Raw genomic sequence first — 19,687 nt, 5'->3', positions numbered from 1 at the left:
CATTTTACATTTATAATTACAGGTCTAGGACTCCTGATTATTCAGTGTTCTATGACATTAAAATGAGTTGGATGGAATACAAAACAAATATGAGTCTCGAAATTCTTTTATATGCAGAGAAATCGATTGGCAGCTGTAAAATGACAATAAAAATTCAACCACCTAGAGCTGTTTGATGAACTAGCTGAGTAAACATATTTGACACCCATAAAAGAAGGTATATCATTTGGAGCCAACCTCTAGTTATGCATACATTTCGAAGTAGTAGCCTATTTGGTTATTCATTCACTCAATTGAGCTGTCCATGGCTGGATTTGTGAGCTGAAGCTTCTGCCAGTCTGCCTCTGTCCTCTTCAATTAGCTGGCCCCCCACGTGCCTGGGTGACTGAAACTGACATCTGCAGCCCTCGGATACACTGCTCCGATTTCCCTTAACAACATGTGACCTGCCTGCAGTCAACACAGGAGTCATTCCCACACAGCACAGCACAGCACAGCACAGCACAACACAGAGAGACAGGTGTTTACTGTTCCTACCCTCCAACAAGAACTGGGACAATGTGGTATAAAGTGGAGTAATTGGGACATGGTATAAAAGTAAATGGATACACTTCAAAATACAGGTGCATTAACTACATTGTTGTTTTACGAGTTACATGTTTGCACACTCACCACAGAATTCTTTGAACATGAGAATAACATTAGTAAGTACAGTGTAACAAAGTCTGAAGCATATCCAAATTATATATATATATATATATATATATATATATATATATATATTTTAAATGATTTTTTTTTCCATGGTTAGCCAATTTATCCTTTATCCTGCCATCACACTACATGTTAACATCCTGTGCAAGAGCAATTAGGACACGAGCAGACCAAGTGCTAAACTAAGTGTGAAGCAGAGATATGACTCCAATACCTGCTGTACAGGAAGTGTATTTAGAGTGTAGTAGAAGGATTGAGTTGGCTTCACTCAATCAAAAAATGATTTCAGGGTATGATACTCATTACAGAATACTGTTATACTGATACATGGTAAGATCATTGTTTTTAAAACACTGATTATCTGATCACTTTCAAATCAACATTATCTAGATTTGTTCTCTGGGTTGCAGTAACATTTTCGTTAGTTATCCAAGTTCAGATGTATTTTTTTGGTTTCCCAGTTGAAGCAAAAAGTCCACATGTCCCAGCAGAGGGAGACCTTGTGCTGCAGAGCTGCCGAGGAAGCTGATTCATCCAGATGTGAAGCAGAGAGGAGGCGGGCTCAGGTTGAAACACAGGCACAGCAGTCCAGGGAGGAGAAAGGCCTGCTAGTGGCTGAGAATGGCAAGCTAAAAGAGGAAATCCAGCCGCTGAAGAGCAGGGTAAAACCAGCTGGCAAAGGGTGGGAGTGCTGAGTTTGTTAACAGCACACCCTCGCATACAGTACAAAGAGGTTCATTTATTCAACAGGGGTCCTACATCATAAGATGTATTGACCTATACTGTAATTTACTCTGCGGGCAAAATGTAGGCAAATTGTCCACTCCAAACCATTTATGACATGGGCAATTTACCCAGTGGAAAATTTGAGCCTTGTTTCCAAAGCAATCTGGGGTAGCAGCCACAACCATCCCATAATACAAGAATGTTTAATCTGAAAGCAGTGGATTTAACTACTGTATTAGCTACATCATTTCAACCATACATCGGTTTGGTAACAAAAACATACATTTATTTCCCTTCATGTACAGTACATATTCCGGGCCTCTGCAATGACTGGAGGTCTTCCCTGTCATAAATATCATAACAGGAAGTCTTATTAAAGTACCATGCTCTAAGTGCACACCCAGTTTTGTTTGAATGTAATTTTCTGCTGCTGTTGTTTTAGTTAACCGATGTGCAGCAGGTTTTAGCCCAGGTGGAAAAGAATTACTTTGAAAGTAAGATCAAGTTAGAGAGGATAACCGTGGAAAAGCAAGTACTACTGGAAGAAAATCGAGACTTGGAACGGGAAGGAAATGAACTCAGGCACAAACTGAAGGAATTAACTGAAGAGTCCTCAAAACTTAGAGAGAAGTATGCCATTTTTCATTGTCACTTGCTAATGTATTGCCTGCTGAATTGTTTACAGCAATGAATTCTCTTCTGATGTTCTTCAGACTAATGTAAAGAGTGTGAAGCTCAGTCAGGCAGTTTAAAAAAATAAAAAATAAATGATGGCTTTTAAACAGTTTACCTGTTTGACTTGCTGACATGTGCTTTCTTTCCAAGCACATCTTATTTTTCCTAAATGCCTATAATTAGTTAACACATCCTAAGAAATTATACTTTCACAGTCACAACCGGACACATCAGGCCTCAGAAACAGGCAATTTGGCAGCCAAGCACATATTATAATTGTGGTTAGTCAGCACCAGTTTTTGAGTAAAATCATTTAGAGGGGGGAAAAACAGCTATCTTCTTTATTGTATAATATTTTAAAAATACATTATGAAAAGCATACTATATATATATATATATGGCACAAAATGTGATCAGCAGTCAGGCCATTCAATTTATGCATCCAAATAACTTATCTACAATGATGCAGAAAAACAACCAAACAAAAAACACACAATTATACAGCAGCAAATGCAATAGATTTACAAGGAGTCTTGTGTGCATTGGCACAGAACTACACAAACTCATGTCCCAATGGTATGGTGTTCCTCAGGGAGGTGAGCTCCAGGCGCAGGGCTCTGGCAGCTGAAGAGCTCTCAGAGAAGTCCACCAAGGCACAGCGTGAAGTAGAGCGGGAGAAGAGACTGGCTGAACACGAGAGACAGGAGATGGCTAACGAGAGAGACACGTGGAGACGTAAGCACGACGCCCTGGCAGATATCCTCAGCTCTCAGGAGGAGGAGAAGTCCAAAAGACAAAATAAAGCGGTAAGTAAACGGAACAGCTTGGCTGTGGCCAGTTAATGTACTTGCTGGATCTTTCTTTCTAAGTACAGTAAATTATAACGCTTTGATTAACAGAGTTTTTTTGGTAATAACAGTCCCTCTACTGTTTCCTCATAGTGCCAAGCTAATATCAAGAGCTATTTCTTATGCGTCACTGAAAATGGCCAGAGAGTTCGAATTCTGAAAAATGAAGATGGGACTCTTAGAAGCTTTCTGGTAAGTAGGGGTGCAACAATTAATCGATGCGTCGATTACTGATCATCTGTTCTTAAATTTTAAGCTTCGATTACACGTTCGTGAATCGATGCATCGAATTGGTACCACGGTTTAAGTCTCATGTTGATGGTTTGCATTGAAACCTCAAGTATGAGTGGGCTGCTTTTAGTGCTAGCTCGGTAGATTAGCGCGTTGCTAGGATACACACTTCAAGCCTACATTACGCGTTGGATAAGACTAATCAGATGTAGGCCAAGTATACACGTTTTTTTTTTTTTTTTTAATTTAAAAACTAGCTGAAGTATCCTGTTTTTTTTTTTTTTTTTTTTTGTTTTTTGCCATTTTTAATTAAAAAAAAAAAACACTTGCTCCTGCGGGGTTCAAATGCATAAAGGAACAGACAGACAGACAAACTTTCTTCTATATTAATATTAACAGTTTTTTTCTTTATCTATTAAATTTACCAATTACCCTTTGTTTCAAAGCATGTTATGTTTGGATTATATGGAAATATTATACAAAAAATAATTTTTAGTACGATAGTTACATTAGTCAGGGTTTGTGAGATTAATTCAAATGCTTTGCTTTGCATTGAACAACCATATTTAAGAAATTACTTATGTTAAAATGTATTATTTTTTGTTATTATTATAATGTTAATCTGATGCGGATGCACGCATATTCTTCAATTGTAAAACATATCTGTATTTCTTTGTTTATAATCGAAATGTTCTAATTTGAATGCAAGTTGTGCCTTTTGTTTAACTGTTATGCACAACGGTGTTTTTAGTTATGCTTTTTCTATTTAAAAACAACTAATGTTTGTTTATTTTGAAAAATAAAACATCAATGCATCGATTATCGTTGATAAATGTCTACAATATAGTCGAATACGTAATTAGGGTGTCGATTGCAGCTCTGCTGGTAAGGATAGAAAATAAAGCATTTTATTATTTTGTCTTTCTGTTTATACATCTTAGCAATGGTTAAAAAGTCAACAGTCTTTTAAACGATTAGTGTTCTCTTGTGGCGTGTTGGAATAACACTATCACTGGGTCTGCAACAGATGTAAACAAAGCCAGAGAACAGTTATTATAAACAGTTTTTGAAGTGAACCAGTTACACTGAAAAGCTTGGCAATAACAACTCTCTGTATGATTGTTCAGTTTTTGTGGTTAGTTTGTTAATGTAGCTGGCTTTTTCCATTGTTAGGAGCCCTAGTTACCATGGTGTGCTGGGACAGTGTGTACCTAGAGGACACTAATAGCCAATTGTTTGTTATGATCTCATGACAGTGTAAGTGCTAACTGCAATAAATACATCTTGGGGTTTTACCATGGTTACACGAAAAACAAAAATGTTATTATTATTTGAACTTGTATTTTATACCCTAATGTTACCTAAAAATAAACACTTAACAGTTAAAACTAGCGGTAAGAAATGAGCTTTCTGGGGGAAATTACTTAGTCATGTCTATATAAAACCGATATTAAAAAAACAAAACAAAAACACATTTGTATTTGTACAACTCTTCTAAAGGCACACGTATCTAGAAGTTTAATTTACCTGCCATATCTTCTCTTATTCAGGAAGGAGAGCCGGTGTATCTGTCCACACCTGGCACAGAACCTGAAGAGCCAGAAAGGTAACTGGAATAAATGTATTTGGAAATAGGTGGCAAATATAAACCACAGGGTGTGATCACTTTAATAGGATGTAGAACATCCTCCCTCTCGCACCACTCCTGCACATTGTTCCAGACAATACAAATTGCTCTCTCTCTTGGTGTCTTTCAAATATTACCATCCACTATCTGTCAGCAGTCATTGTATTACCTCCCGTTAATCCATCAATTGCAAAGGTAATTTCCTTGCATTACACAACAGATTTGAATTTCCTAGTTGCAGTTGGAAATATAAGTGCACACAATGGGTACCTACTATCTCCCCCTTCTGATTCATGGAAATCCTTGCTTGGTCACATGTAACTGATCAGGGCCTTATATATTTCATATAATTAAGTGTCCTGTGGTTCAGCTCATTTGCATAATATTGTGCTGTCTATTTCACAAAGTAGCAATGTTGGAAAGTGTCCAGATAGGTAATGACAAGGTTTTCAAAGAGCAAGTTGTACCTTATTTTCATCTTTTATACTGCATTTTTTCATGCTAGTGATTGAACTGTTACTAGTGTCTAGAATGCTGTCTGACCCACATTGATTTGTTTTTAATGTAGACACAAGTAGAAAAAAAAAGCACACATTTCTACGATTATAAAAACATATCTGCAGATTAGCCCATTTTAATTCTCTAAAAGGTTTTTAAAAATAACTTTTTTTCCGTTACGAAAGAGGCCATCAGCAAAACAAAAACACATCACTATGGATACATGACAAGGCTGGAAACTCTTCCCATTGTTTTAACATGTCTATTTTAAGCCTGCCAGTGGTAATGGAATACCAATTACTACATTCCTTGCAACACGAACCAGAGTATTCCAAAGCCTTTTAGTTGACTGTGGTTGAATTTATTTGCACTGCATCATTTTGTGAAAGTATGTAATGCTGCCTGCACAATTTTTCAAATACAATTAATATTAACATGTATTTTTAAAGTTTTGAAGCATTAAACTACACACATCTGAGTAGAAAAATACATATATTTATCACATTTTCCATATGCTGAGAAAAACCTGTTAGTGACATGACTAGTTAAAGCTCCAAAAGGAAATTTAAGGGATATAAATGCCATATTTATGTCCCCTTAATAAAACATTGTTATTTTGCAGACTTGTACTTGTTCTAACAACTTTTCCCTTCCTACTCAAGACTAATGTACAGAGTTGCTGCTCCAAGTTCAAGTACTCGAAGAAACTCATCTCAAGTACATTTTAGTGAACTTTCACCCATAGAAATTCCTGAAATGGTATCTACTCGAAAAAGCAGAAAAGTGGTGGAATATTTCTGGCTTCCGACAGATGAGGAATAATACATGGATCATGTTATTAAGTCTGCATCCTGAACTACTACGAATATTATACCTGTGTTACATGTCATGAGGGTGAAAAACATTTAAATATTTACCACTGAAAACAAAGCAATATTACCTAAAATGTCATTGTTTTACTACATTACTCAACAGCAATAAAGAAAAAAAAATGCTGATCTTGATTTTTCAGGCTCAGATCAAGCTTTTACTATATAATAGCACCATGAGTTAGAGGTAAATTCAGAAGTGCATTTAGGGAATTAGAATTGCAAGTCAAACCACAGCCACCACTTATTACTTCTTTGTAAGACACTATTCCAGTTTATGCGTTTCACCAATACTAAAAGAAATGCACGACACAGTATTAACTTTGCCATTGTCTTAAGATATAATTTCCTGCCTTGAAAGCATACTAAAATATGCTTACTTATTGTACCCATATTTATATAAAGACAATATACAAAGTTAATGTATCTTTCATACCAGCAGGCATTTACACATAATCCAACTAAAATTGTCAGTTTAATTTGGGATTCTACAAATTCAAAACTACCAACATGGCAAGATAGCAGAATGACCCAACTTCTATTTTAAATCATGCCCCAATCACACAGCATCCAGGTTGACAGATGGTGAATGTATTTCTTGCATTTTATTAATTCCACAGCAGCCAGTTACACATACAAAGGCAATGGCAATTGTTTTGTATAAGGAAAGTAACAGCATATGGCTAAGATTGAAATGACAGTTCCCCAAAAAGCCTCTTCGAAACCTCACCAGTACTTAGTTCTAAAAGTTTACATACAATGTTAACATTATTGTACCAATAAGCATTATACAGTAAAAATGAAAACTGGCTTAGAATATAATTTGTCATTTCAGCAATACCATTAACAGTGTTTAACTATATACTGCAGGTGAAGCAATAGTGGTACACAATTTTCTCTTTACAAATACCTGTAACCTACCATAACACTTTAAAAAGGATAACATTTGGAGGTCAATGTATAGATTTAGGTATATTAAAAAGCACATTAAATTTTGTTATGTTCAGGGACAACATCTACCCAAACATATTTCATGATCTAAATTACCAAAAAAATTTAATTAAAATGTAGAAAATATGCACAGACTTACGTTTACTGGTAGAATGATATCCAGCTACATCCCTAAGATGTCAAATTCAGACAAACCGCTTATAAAAGAGAACAAATCAATACCCAAATCAGTTAGTCTCGACAGTTAACTTTATTTCACCAATTGAGTTAAGACAAGTTTAAAATTCACTTTATTAGATACACATCTTTCTAGGTCAGATTATAAGCTGTCCATCTGAATTTATGGGCAGATTTATTTCAGTAGTCCCTGAACATGCAGTAGGAAAAAAATAATAAAAAATTCAAGTATCAATGTTTGATAGATACAGGTATAAAAAAAATAGCAGGGCATGTGAACACGACTTGATAAATTAAGGAGGCTTAATTTCCAATACTATAACAAAAGGGGTCCAATGTAAAAGTTGAATTTCTCACGAACAAAGGTTTCCATACATCCACAACAAGCACTTCAGTAAAATACCCTTAAATCTCACATTCTGATTGTGCAAGTAAACCAGGTTTTCATTAAAGACTTGTGCACTTGCCCAGGCTTTTTTTGTTTTTAGGACTTGAGGATATTCAAACCCAGCACATAACAAAGCCCATTACTAGGAGGTAGAAATACAGGCAATAACCAATTAAAATGTTACGGCAGCAAACCAATGATTAGTTTGGGATTCTTTGTTACAATCGAGGGATAAAAATCAGAATATTGCAACGACTCAAGTATTACACCGAGCAAAGTGCATTTCTACAGTGTTGCTATTCAGTTAACTCAGAAAGCTGATGTAGAATATGGCAGCAAAATAGGTCCTTGCAATCTACTGCCACTACATAGAACATAAGATGCAGTTATTGCATGCTGCTAATACATTATAAAGTGTTCTACACATTGAAGGTTTTCTAATACCTTAGATGGTACACTATGTTTAAGACATTACACTAAAAAAAACAAAAAAAAACCTTGGGGCAGAAACCAGTCTACTGCCATGTTTCCGTTTTAAATACTGCAAACAACTTTACAGAGGAATGAATTTGTGCAGTGGTTACATTGAAAAACAAAAAAGTTACATCATAGCAATAGTATATCTGCACTGTTTAAGGCTTTGGCTGGTTCATCAATCAGCATCATCATCAGATTCTTCTTCCTCTGCAGTTTCCAGCCAGGTTAGCCACTGGTTCACCTGCAAGAAAAATACAAATCCGACTAATTTCTGGGCCACAGACTACATTGGTAAAAGACAACACAAAACAGCTCTGACAATATAAACCAGGCGTGTCGAAAGTTGGCCCTTTACACCCTTGGGTCTTTGCTCCAACCCGCTTTTAGACTGTTTAATTGAACCAACTTAACTTCTACCCAGACCCTGAAGCAGCCAACTATCATTTTACCTGTTAAACCTGGAGTGCAGTGGTGCTCCAGGACCATGATTTATAAACAAAAACTGCCACAAACAAAATCATAAATTACCTGGAATAATGCTTTGCCCTTTCCAGGAAACTCTTGAGAAATATCTTCTTTCCAAGCAAGGAAGGCTTCTTCTTCGATTATCTCCATGTCGTAGAAGTGGACAAAATAGCGTAGCAACATGCCTAAGGTAGATAAACACAACTTTATTAGTGCAGAAACTTTTGTCCAAACTAATGAAACCCACACCCACTCAATTAACAAAATGCATGTCGAAATTGATAGACTGATATAAATAAATGAAAGCCAGAGAACAATGTTACCTTTTGGAAAACTGCTGTTGCTGCAGTGAACTTGTAGTGCATACAGTGCACTGACCTGCAGATCTACATGATCATGCAGAAACTTCTGCATTACTGGCTTGAAGACAAGAAGCAGCTGTTTCTCCTGTTCCAATTGCTCTTTTGAAGGAGTGTCTAATTGCTCATCTCTCTCAGATAGACACATCTCATGGGAAATATACTGCAAAAAGCTGCAACAAGAAGTTTAAATATTAATTTAAATAAGTCCAAGGAATACATTCTACACCTGCTAGCTAGTTAATTACACAAGTCTCAAAATACATCCCGAACACCGGACAGGTACAGTACTTCTGAAACCCAATTACTAATATTAAATTACCCTCAAGGCAACCCTCTTGAAATAAGTAGCAGTCAAACTATTTCGGATGAAAGCAACTTCAGTTTAATTTTAATGCCCATTTTTAAAAATAAATCAAGTAGTATTTTTAGAATTCATTTCTCTTCACCTGGTCATCAGTATATTGACAAAACCCTTATCAGTGTGGAGTTTGGGTGAAATGTTATCTTTGATCCACTTATAGATAGCCTGAGGTGATGGGTCTGCCTTGATTTGCTTCAATAATTCCTTCTCCAGTTTAAGAAGCGGGAACAGAAAACCAAGTCCTTTTCCATCTAAAATTTCCAACATACGATCCTTATTCTGGTCAATCTCTGGAAGGGAAAAAAATTAAGATAAAAAGTTGTTAAACTATCAATGACTATGGAAACATTAAAAACAGTAAAATGAAAACTCTCTACCTGTATACTCAACAGTATCTAGTGTTCGGAATACTTGGCAGTTCTTTTAAGCTATATTCAGTCACTATTTAAATAATGTTCAAAACAAACCTGGCAGCATCTTCTGCATGTTAACCTTGCTTTGCTGGAAGAGGTCAGTGAGCCACTCCCGATCCTTCAACTTGGCAGTTTGCTGAAGACAGAGTAGGAAGAGGGGAAAATGGGTGCCATTCTCCAGAGGCTGGGCCAACTCAGCTATATTCACAAGCTCAGCAATAATAGCACGGGCTGCAAACTGGGCCAAGTAGGACTTCACAAGAGGGATGTCGACCTCTAACTTGGGACACTGGTCCAGAACATTTAGGAAGGCCTATTAAAACAAAAACACACATTATACATTTGCCAAGTATTAAAATTGATCCATTACACCCAACCCAATCAAAATAAACATTTGACATTAGACAAAACTGAACTGAATGGGTTACTGTGTCCACTGCTGTTTTAAAATGTATTGTGTGCTTCTGTCATCAGATCAGTCACTCAGAAACTGTTGCAAAACAGACAACTTCCTATAGATAAAGCAAGGGAAAGTGTGCTTATTTACCTGCATGAAGTTATCTCCACTGATCAGTCCCTCATGTCTGAGGGAATGGATCAGAGTGCTTGCATGTTCTTTGTCATCGTCAGATCGATCAAGTGAACAAATAATAATCTTGCTCAACATCTCAGGCAGGAAGTGTTTTGGAGCTTTCATCTCCCTCACACCATTAACGGCATCATTTATAATTTTACTGTTCAGGTACTCTGTTACAATAGTCTCCTGAAAACAAAAGACTCAAGTTCAGGCACAAACCCAAGTACAACGATAGGTTAAATACATAACCAAAGCAGCACACTTACAGTCATTTTAAAAAGTTCTTCTTTTGCAGGAGGTTTCTTGCTATTCTTTGCAGGCTTCTCCTGGATTGGAGGTGGGTTAGTTTTGAGACCAAGCTGAGGTGGCTATAAAAAAAAAAATTAATCAGTCCTTAAGACTCCCAGAACTATCTAACAGAGACAAAAGAAACAGCCAGCAAACTCATTTAAACCTGGTTTACTGTTGGTTTTAAATGGGTCTTGCATACAATCTTTGGAAAAGAGAATTGGGAAGCCTGTATTACCTGTCCCAGTGGTGGTGTCTGTGTTCGAGGAGGTTGGGCACTTGGAGGAATCATAGTTGGTATCTGTGGCTGCAACTTTGGCACTTGATTTTTATTAATTAGGAATGACTGGGCAGGTCTTAGACTGATCTAAGGAGAGAAGCAGCACAACAGAATTAAGCCAGTCCACATTTAAAAGCTTTATTGTAAAATAATAATGCCCTCATATCTCATAATCACGTTCAGCGGATACTAGATCTTCCAGTTGAAAGAAGTGAAAGGGTGGGGGTAGAGGAAGAGAAGTGGGACTAGGAAAAAGGGGTGAATAGAAGGCTAGATTGAAAGAAAGAAACTGGTTCTAGTATTTCCCCCTCACAATAACGCGTCTTTTTATAATCACTGGGCATCTCCACAAGTACACAAATCTCTGTTCTTACCTCATCTGCATTCAGCTGTCCTTTCTTTATGAACCGAGGCTGCATGTCCTTACACTGAGCTTGCTGCTGGGAGGGATGTCCCTGGTTCTGGGCATGATAATGCTGGTTCTGCCCCTGAAACAAATGTGATCTTTAAAATTTATTTAAAAAAAAAAAAAATTGTATATTACATAGATAGATAGAGACAGACACAGCTCTGGAAAAAATTGAGACCACTGCAAAATTCAGTTTCTCTGGCTTTACTATTTATAGGTATGTTTGGGTAAAATGAACAATTTGTTTTATTCTACAAAACTACTGACAATATTTCTCCCAGATGCCAAAATAAAAAGCCAAGCACAAGGTTGTCCTGCAAGAAAACTTGCTTCCTTCTGCTCTGACAATGTTCCCCAACTCTGAGGATTGGTTTTTCCAGCAGGACAGTGCTCCATGCCACACAGCCAGGTCAATCAAGGTGTGGATGGAGGACCACCAGATCAAGACCCTGTCATGGCCAGCCCAATCTCCAGACCTGAACCCCACTGAATGAATACCTCTGTGATCAAGAGGAAGATGGATGATCACAAGCCATCAAACAAAGCCGAGCTGCTTGAATTTTTGCGCCAGGAGTGGCATAAAGTCACCCAACATCAATGTGAAAGACTGGTGGAGAGCATGCCAAGACGCATGAAAGCTGTGCTTGAAAATCAGGGTTATTCCACCAAATATTGATTTTTGAACTCTTCCTAAGTTAAAACATTGGTATTGTGTTGTTTAAAAATGAATCTGAACTTATTTTCTTTGCATTATTCCAAGGTCTGACAACACTGCATCTTTGTTATTTTGACCAGTTGTCATTTTCTGCAAATAAATGCTCTAAATGAATATTTTTATTTGGCATTTGGGAGAAATGTTGTCAGTAGTTTATAGAATAAAACAAAAATGTTAATTTTACCCAAACACATACCCATAAATAGTAAAATCAGAAAAAAAGATAATTTTGCAGTGGTCTCAATTTTTTCCAGAGCTGTATGTATGTGTGTATATATGTGTACAAGTAAATCTGAATTCTAGATAAATGTGTTTGTCAACTACAGTTACAGATCTCCCTCCCCCTCTGCTTGTAATGTATATTTCTACTTGTTGTGGGGGAATGAAATTTATGATCACTACATACCTGAAACCAACCATCATACAAGAACCTATAACCACTTGAAATGTAATTTACATGAAGCCACCATAAATAACATACCTGGTTTGATTTCATAAAAGATTTCCCCCCCATTTCAAACTGGGACTGAGGAGCAGGCACAATGTGTCCACCATGGCCATTAAAAAGTTGGTTTGAACGATGACGCCCCATTGTGGGTGAAAACCTATCCTGAATAACTCCTGGACCAGTGCCAATCCCACTGCCTGCGAACAAAGGGAATTCAAGTTTAAAAGGTAGATTTAAAAAGCAATTCATTGATCAACAAATGTAGTTTAGGTCAAAGATGTTCAAAGTGTTAACTGGTTGTTTAATTGTTAATTTACAAAGCAGATGAAATGTACACAAAGTTATAATAGTCAATTCACACACACCTGGCATCTGCCCAAACATATCAGCAAGTCCTCCAAGAGTTTCTCTATCAAGTTTCATCCTCGGTGCCATAAACGGTCCCTCCAGAAAGAAGTCAGTCCTCATTCCTTGCGACATATTTGCAGGAATAAAAACACCCAAATCCTGTGGGGGGGAGAAAGGAAGGTTTAAGTTTGAAACTTAGTTCAGAGACTCAATTTACTTAAGTTCATTACAGTACAAAACATTAAAACCTTAAACAACAGAACACCTCACCTTTACTGCCTCCTGACGAATCTGGATAATCGTCTTTGGTCCATTATCAATAAAAGCTTTGCGAGGAACCCAATTGTTTTCTCGCAATTCCAAAGTATCCTGCAATAAAAAAAATAAAAAAAAAGTTTAATACTAGTTCAACAACTTAGGAATAAAAAGGGGTTTCAATTATACATCAAGCTTACCTGCAGCAGGAAACGAATCCTTGCTGGTAATTCCTTGTGTGTCATTAAGGATTTCATACGGGCAAAGTACTGATCCATTAAAGACTAGAACACAAAACAACAAATAAGATGCAGGGCAGACATTCTTTCAGGAGAAATTCCCAAAAGTGCAACAATGCACTATAATAGTTACTTCAGAAAAATGCAGTAGTTCAAAGAATTATTTATGTTTTTTTTTTATTGCTGGAGCAATCAAGTTTTTAACATTCATTATAGAAACATGTGGTTTAAGTTGCACCAGTGAACACAAGTGCCAATTGTAACATTTACTGAAATGTTATTAGACTTACATTCAGAATGCTATATTAAGAATAAAGCCCAGAAAGGTTTGACAAGCTATGTCTTGAGCTCCTGAATGTGGGTGTAGATAGTAGTAACCTCAGCACTTAAGTTATTGCATACCTTGGCTTTTTCATGGTCTAATCTAGGTCCCACTGTTCTCATTATCTGACAGAGGCACTCCAAATCCTCTCCCATATCCTTAAGTTGTACTCTCTTCTTCTTTTCCAAAAGCTGCAAGAAGTGTGTTACAATGCATTTCACACAAAGATCGGTACAAACTACCAAGCATTTGGTGGGCACTACATATAATTAAGAGCTTAAATTATACTGTAGACAGTTTGTGTGCAGAACATATTGTATTAAATTTTAAATCTATACTACAATAAAATATGCTATTGAAAATGCCGTTGAACTTCACCCAAGAGACAAATCTGCATAGTCACACAAACTTACTGTTTTGATGCACTTATGAAGGATAGATTCATGGATAAGATCAAGTTTGCCAAGTTCTCCAATGAATTTGATGTTGCCCAGCATCTTGATCTTGGCAATCGCACGCTGCTCCTCTTCATCAGCTGTGAGAGGGTTGTCATGTTTGTCATAGACTAGGAGGAGAGAGAAAGATTCAAGTTACATAAAAGTATGTTTGCAGTACATATTTTCCCAACCTCTCTACAGTTCTCCACACATTAAAAAATGTGATACAAAGACCAGAAGGGTGTAATGCAGTATAAAACTAGACATCAATGCTTACTTTCAACATTTCTGGTACGATTTTCGAATTCATCTTGAAGCTTAGAAATTAAAAGTCTCCTGAATGTCTGTAAAAACGATAAGCTTAAGAGTTAATATTTCGCATGGAAATGTACAGAGTACAGCAGTTTCAATTCTGCAGTTCTACAATTTTTGTAGATGGATGCATACCGTGCTTTGCTTTTGAGCTGGCGGGACCTCTGGTGATGGGCCATCAAAGTTTGGTGCATCTTCTGCCAAGCGCAGACATAGCTGAGCATATAGCGAGCTATACTTGGGCTCTTCAAGGGCTTTGTCTACAATCTATGGCAGACAGGAGATAATTAAGATAGTATTCCAGCATGTGACTTCCAAGGAACAACCCCATAAAATACAGAATGTCCAGTCTGCACCCCTCAATAGATTTGCATTTCTTACGCATTACCTTTGCTATATCTTCCACTATTACTGGATAGTGGTGAACCCGAGTTTTCAAAAGACAATGCCTGTGTTTAATCATTTAACGCCATGCAGTAAAGTTAGCTCTAAATTCAACTTACCAGCAAGATGATGGCTTTTAGGACGAGTTTAGTATCTACGCCCACATTCAGGAGCTCAAGGCATAGCTTGTCAAACTTTTCTGGGGTGAGCTTGTTTAATATGCTGCAATAGAGAGACCAGCATTAGAATGTTATTCTTACAGACAAAGCTAGTTCAGCCGTTTAGATTTTTTTTTTTATATATATATATATATATATATATATATATATATATATATATATATATATATATATATATATATATATATATATATATATATATATATATATAACACTGATCAGCTGAACAGGTGCATGATGGAAGTAGCATAATCATATTTTAGATAATTGCAATAACATGTTGCTATTCATTAAAACATTTATCTAGCTGCACTGAAGATCCAATTAAAACATATTAGGTCCACTGCATCATTTTTTATTTGTAAATGTTCAACTAAGGAGTTTAAAACCTTCAACAGATAAGTGACAATCATTAAAGCACATTATGATACTTACCCCCTGACTTTCCTAAAGATTGCATCGTGTCGTTCTTTATCATTGGAGGAGTTGACATCTCGTCTAGTGCTTCGTGAAGGAGTCCATCTCTGAACGCTAGGCCCTGGGGCTTTCCCCAGGTACTCGCTTTAAAAAAAATTCAGAATTTGCAGCACTTTTTAAAAAAATAAACCTCAAGTACAGGGAATGAAAACTGTCTGAGCCACTGCAGTTTACTGCAAGTTTAGAAAGCCCACTGTACTATGCCTTTGCAGATACTTTGGAAATACTGCAAATTCCTTCAACCATAAACCCCCTTCCAAAAATGTACAACCATTTGAAAATAAATAGTCATCACACCAAAACAACTGGAATAAGACAAAAAAGGCCTATCTTGTACTCAATTTAAGTAATGGTAGACATCCACCTAACTAGGCATTTAAAAGCAGTGTCAACTAATTCATTCAAAAAAATAAAAAAAAATGAACAAACCTGTTGCCGACAGTCTTGGGATAGTGCTGAGGTGCACCCCTACCTCCTCCACCGCCCGAAGAAGCACTGCAAGATAAAATAAACTGACTCTTAAACCCCCTAAATTCAACTGTTGTACTCCTTCAAATGCAAACATAACATTTAGGGGCAGTGTGTGAACTTACTGAGAAATTCCCAAATTCTGTGCAAATTTTAACCCACAAGACCAGAATAAACTACCAATTATTCTTGAAGAAAAAAAAAAGAAACCAAGAGCCAATTACTGTACATTAACATGAGTGGAAAATATCTACTTTAAGAACTTTATATAACACACTGGCAGCTATAATTTTAAGCCCTTTGCTCAACTCATAAACCACATCTACAAATAACAGAACACCAGCTGGTATCCGAGATTGCATGCAAGTGATCTTGAAATGGTATTATATCAAATTACGCCCCGAGGAATTATAATGGGAATGGGGGGGGGCGGGGCCCCCTTATTCTAGAATTTATTTTTCCGATACACTGTGTGGATGGGGGTGGGGGGAGTGTTTCAATACCTCTTTTATACAAGAGTAAAGCAAGAGAAGAGACTTCAGGACAAGCGACAAGTAGACAGCTTGCTGGCCAATTTGAGAAAGGATGTAGATGTAATTTTAGTATCATGGTCTGATAGCTTTAAAAATTATCTACGACTCACAGCTGCAGCGCTATAAACAGACAGCATTGCTGAAAGTGTCACGCTAACATAATAAATACTTTCCAAATCTGCAAACAATGTATTGTGCCAAAAACTAAAACATTCATAACCGCCTGAACTTTAACAGGTCCTAAAAATGACTCCACGGTACAGTGTTTATTTACTGCTACTATTTAAACATTAGTTTAACTGGATCTGGGAAATTCAGTGCTGCCAATGCACTTTACACTGGTCAATTGCAAAGACAGGAAATTAACTTTAGGAGTCAGATCAAGAAGAGAGATTTTAATGTACCTCCGTTTGCAGTCAATTAGGGGCCTGACCGCATCTGACAATTTTAATTCTAAATTAGTGTACATCAGGCCCTGCAGGGCGGTAGTGCTACTGTCCAGATCGAGAATCCCAGGCCTGACGTCCAAGAGTGTGAGGTTAACAGCTGGTCGTGTGATTGTGTGACAGTCGTGCAAAAATTCTATAAAAGAAAACGCCATTAACCGGCAACAAAAACGGCTGGAATTAGGGTCACTTGACTTCTGTGACGGAAGCAAAACTTTGAAGAAAAAAAATAAAAAAAAGATTCAAATAAATGGAAAAATTCCACAACCAAGGCCTCAAATTTCCTTGAATTAAAGGAAAGTCACCACCAGGAGGTAGGTGACAACCTGATCAGGGAAAATTTAAGATCATGCAGGTTGGCTAAACTATGAAAAGCAATCTGTAAATCAATCTACAAAATAGTAAATAAAAAAACAAAAAAAATAAAAACAAATCCATATCAGCTGGCTTCCTTTTCTTCCAAATGTATTACTAATGTATAGTTTTAAACCAAATTAGGTTAATTGTATGTTGATAAACAATGCCCCAAGACAAACTGTTAGCAGCATGACCATATCTACTTATTTTCAATGACTTACAGCAAATTATCAAAGATTCAGTTCAGTCTAAAATTAAGGTTGAAACTTGACTAGTTGGCCAGCTACTTCACAAACCTGAAACGAGAAGCACCCCCTTCTGCAATCACACTCTCCACTTTGGCGGCTTGACAACGAAGAATCTTCAAAAGAATAATTTTCAAAGGGTGGGGTGGGGAAAACGAACTGGAAAACAAAGAGCAGGCACACACATTAACATACAATAAACCACCAAATAAACCTGACATACAATAAACTGTGCACTGACTGAGTTGGGAAACCGATTTATACAATTAACATTTCCTGAAACTTCACAAGACTTAACAAAACCTTCATACTTCAGAATTCTTCCCAGTCTGAAGTTGTTTAAATAGCTGGATCTGGCCCAGTTCACAACAATCTGACGTTAAACATCTATACCCATGAGTTCTTAAAGAAAGGGTAGGTCTGACTGTAGACTGTATTAAATTCTAGCTCAAAACGTGATATAAAACTTTGTTCCATTTTAATAAAATAAGTTACATTAGAAACGGGTCCTGTTCTTATTTATCTACTATGGTTACAAATGAAGCACAAAGGGAAGTCATTTGATAGACATCGTTAAGAGTGTTTTGCAATGTAATTATCATACAAAGAATCACTGCTGTAAACTGCACTGCAAGCATCATTTGAAAACCCATATTAAAAAGCTACTTGTTATATTTAAATATAAGTTATTAACCCTTTTAGCTTTTCTACAGATAAAGCTACACACTGGCTATATCATCAGTGTTAAAATATTACTGATAGTGCTTGTTTAACAATTGAGCTATCGAGAGACAACATAACTGCATTACATGTAGACTGTTTTCCAGCAGAGCTCTTACAAGCAGACAAAGGCTTGGGCTGTAGATTACACATTTCCTTTGTAATCGTTCCTAGGCCTAACTTAATTTGCAGTGCCACAAACACGTGTGTGTGTATGTATGTATGTATGTATGTATGTATGTATGTATATATATATATATATATATATATATATATATATATATATATATATATATATATATATATTAAGGTCGCAATGTTAACAATTTAAAAGTAATTTGCAAATGTACATTTTTTTTGTTGGTGAAAACAAATCTAACTTAAATTATTCAAAAACGAATCCAAACCAATTTTAACGATGACAAGATTTAGATTAGTAATAATCAAAAGTAGTAGAAAAAAGAACTCCAACATGAATTTTATTTTACAACATGGTATTTTATTTCTCACCGACAAACTCATCACTGTTCACTCTGTCGGTGTTATTAACGACACTTTGTGTACCGTGATCATGACCGGTTAAAAATAGCCGATTGTGTTATAAGTTTACTGGGATATACCAACACTTAATATTAAGCATATGCGTTAATTAGTTATGTAACACATACATAGCCGGTAACGAATAAAATATAGCCTAGTTGGATGAGTACAATGGGCAGGTTTTTACTTGATTACTAGCAGTACCGGTAAAGCATTGTTCATTTCGCAATCACGACAACCTATTACTGTATTACTGTACAAGTTTTACACAAAAATAAGGGGACCTCAATAGAAATCTATGGCAAAATGTGTATCTGTGGTTTTATTTAGGCTGTTCTATAACATCCAGGGCAGGTAAATAAAAATGAATCTGGGCTTATTATATAGAAAGTGAATAGCGTTTTTACTAAGTGTTAGACTACACACACACATAGGATATAGACATTTACATTAGTTATCGTTGAAAATACAGGTAGAATTTGTACGAATTAAAAAAAATAATCAGGTTCTTCCCAACAACGACGCCATTTTCTACAGCATATAAAAGGGAAAGGAATAAGCTAGCAGCCATTTTAGATTAAAGGCAAGATCTAAAATGGAAAAAAAAAAATACTCACCTTTACTGAGGCCACTTCAGTTTTTCAGGATTGTTTGGGCTCCAAACAAGGAAAAAAGAAAAGTAATAAAAATGAAAATTTAGGACGTTTTGACCGAAACCAGAAAACAAAAGATGAAGCGCCTCGCAGAAAGACCGAAGAAGGGCTAGTGGTCTACGTCACTCGCGAACGCAAACATTATTATCCGCAGCAGGCAGACACATAGCGTCATACGCAGAACGTTGACTTTCCTTTTCTAGCCTATTGGAGTATAAAACTATTGCATGGGACTGCCTGAAAACACGACAGTCCAATTGGAGAAGACCAGAC

General features: G+C 36.5%; 2 protein-coding genes and 1 non-coding gene across 3 annotated transcripts; 1 reads left to right on the top strand and 2 right to left on the bottom strand.

The window, feature by feature from the left end:
* Positions 1-1,193: 1,193 nt before the first annotated feature.
* On the top strand, positions 1,194-7,866 carry LOC121294999 (vicilin-like seed storage protein At2g18540). Its single transcript, XM_041219263.1, has 5 exons — positions 1,194-1,376; positions 1,883-2,070; positions 2,708-2,921; positions 3,057-3,155; positions 4,745-7,866. The coding sequence occupies exons 1-5, from the start codon at positions 1,194-1,196 to the stop codon at positions 4,802-4,804; spliced, it is 744 nt and encodes a 247-aa protein (XP_041075197.1). The 3' UTR covers positions 4,805-7,866.
* On the bottom strand, positions 6,775-19,588 carry LOC121294406 (eukaryotic translation initiation factor 4 gamma 2-like). Its single transcript, XM_041218075.1, has 23 exons — positions 19,379-19,588; positions 17,553-17,660; positions 16,858-17,035; positions 15,882-15,947; positions 15,411-15,536; positions 14,916-15,018; positions 14,548-14,679; positions 14,378-14,444; positions 14,077-14,228; positions 13,744-13,854; positions 13,303-13,386; positions 13,118-13,216; positions 12,865-13,006; positions 12,533-12,696; positions 11,302-11,415; positions 10,886-11,014; positions 10,626-10,727; positions 10,330-10,545; positions 9,837-10,095; positions 9,455-9,659; positions 8,970-9,178; positions 8,710-8,831; positions 6,775-8,422 (listed from the first exon to the last, which is right to left on the bottom strand). The coding sequence occupies exons 3-23, from the start codon at positions 16,920-16,922 to the stop codon at positions 8,357-8,359; spliced, it is 2,733 nt and encodes a 910-aa protein (XP_041074009.1). The 5' UTR covers positions 16,923-17,035; positions 17,553-17,660; positions 19,379-19,588; the 3' UTR covers positions 6,775-8,356.
* On the bottom strand, positions 11,082-11,271 carry LOC121295157. Its single transcript, XR_005946877.1, has one exon. It is a non-coding gene; the product is annotated as a small nucleolar RNA SNORD97 (small nucleolar RNA).
* Positions 19,589-19,687: the final 99 nt, after the last annotated feature.

This window comes from Polyodon spathula, chromosome 19, assembly GCF_017654505.1.
Source record: "Polyodon spathula isolate WHYD16114869_AA chromosome 19, ASM1765450v1, whole genome shotgun sequence".
Lineage (NCBI taxonomy): Eukaryota > Metazoa > Chordata > Actinopteri > Acipenseriformes > Polyodontidae > Polyodon > Polyodon spathula.
This window is presented reverse-complemented; position numbering and strand designations above follow the sequence as displayed.

Excerpts from the sequence above, each read along its gene's own strand:
- LOC121294406 (XM_041218075.1), bottom strand. The coding sequence starts at position 16,922 with ATGTACACTAATTTAGAATTAAAATTGTCAGATGCGGTCAGGCCCCTA. Across the intron at positions 15,019-15,410 it reads ATCTTTAGGAAAGTCAGGGG|CATATTAAACAAGCTCACCC; the intron begins GTAAGTATCATA and ends TCTCTATTGCAG. Across the intron at positions 10,096-10,329 it reads GTGGAGATAACTTCATGCAG|GCCTTCCTAAATGTTCTGGA; the intron begins GTAAATAAGCAC and ends TTGTTTTAATAG.
- LOC121294999 (XM_041219263.1), top strand. The coding sequence starts at position 1,194 with ATGTCCCAGCAGAGGGAGACCTTGTGCTGCAGAGCTGCCGAGGAAGCT. Across the intron at positions 1,377-1,882 it reads TCCAGCCGCTGAAGAGCAGG|TTAACCGATGTGCAGCAGGT; the intron begins GTAAAACCAGCT and ends CTGTTGTTTTAG. Across the intron at positions 3,156-4,744 it reads GGACTCTTAGAAGCTTTCTG|GAAGGAGAGCCGGTGTATCT; the intron begins GTAAGTAGGGGT and ends TCTCTTATTCAG.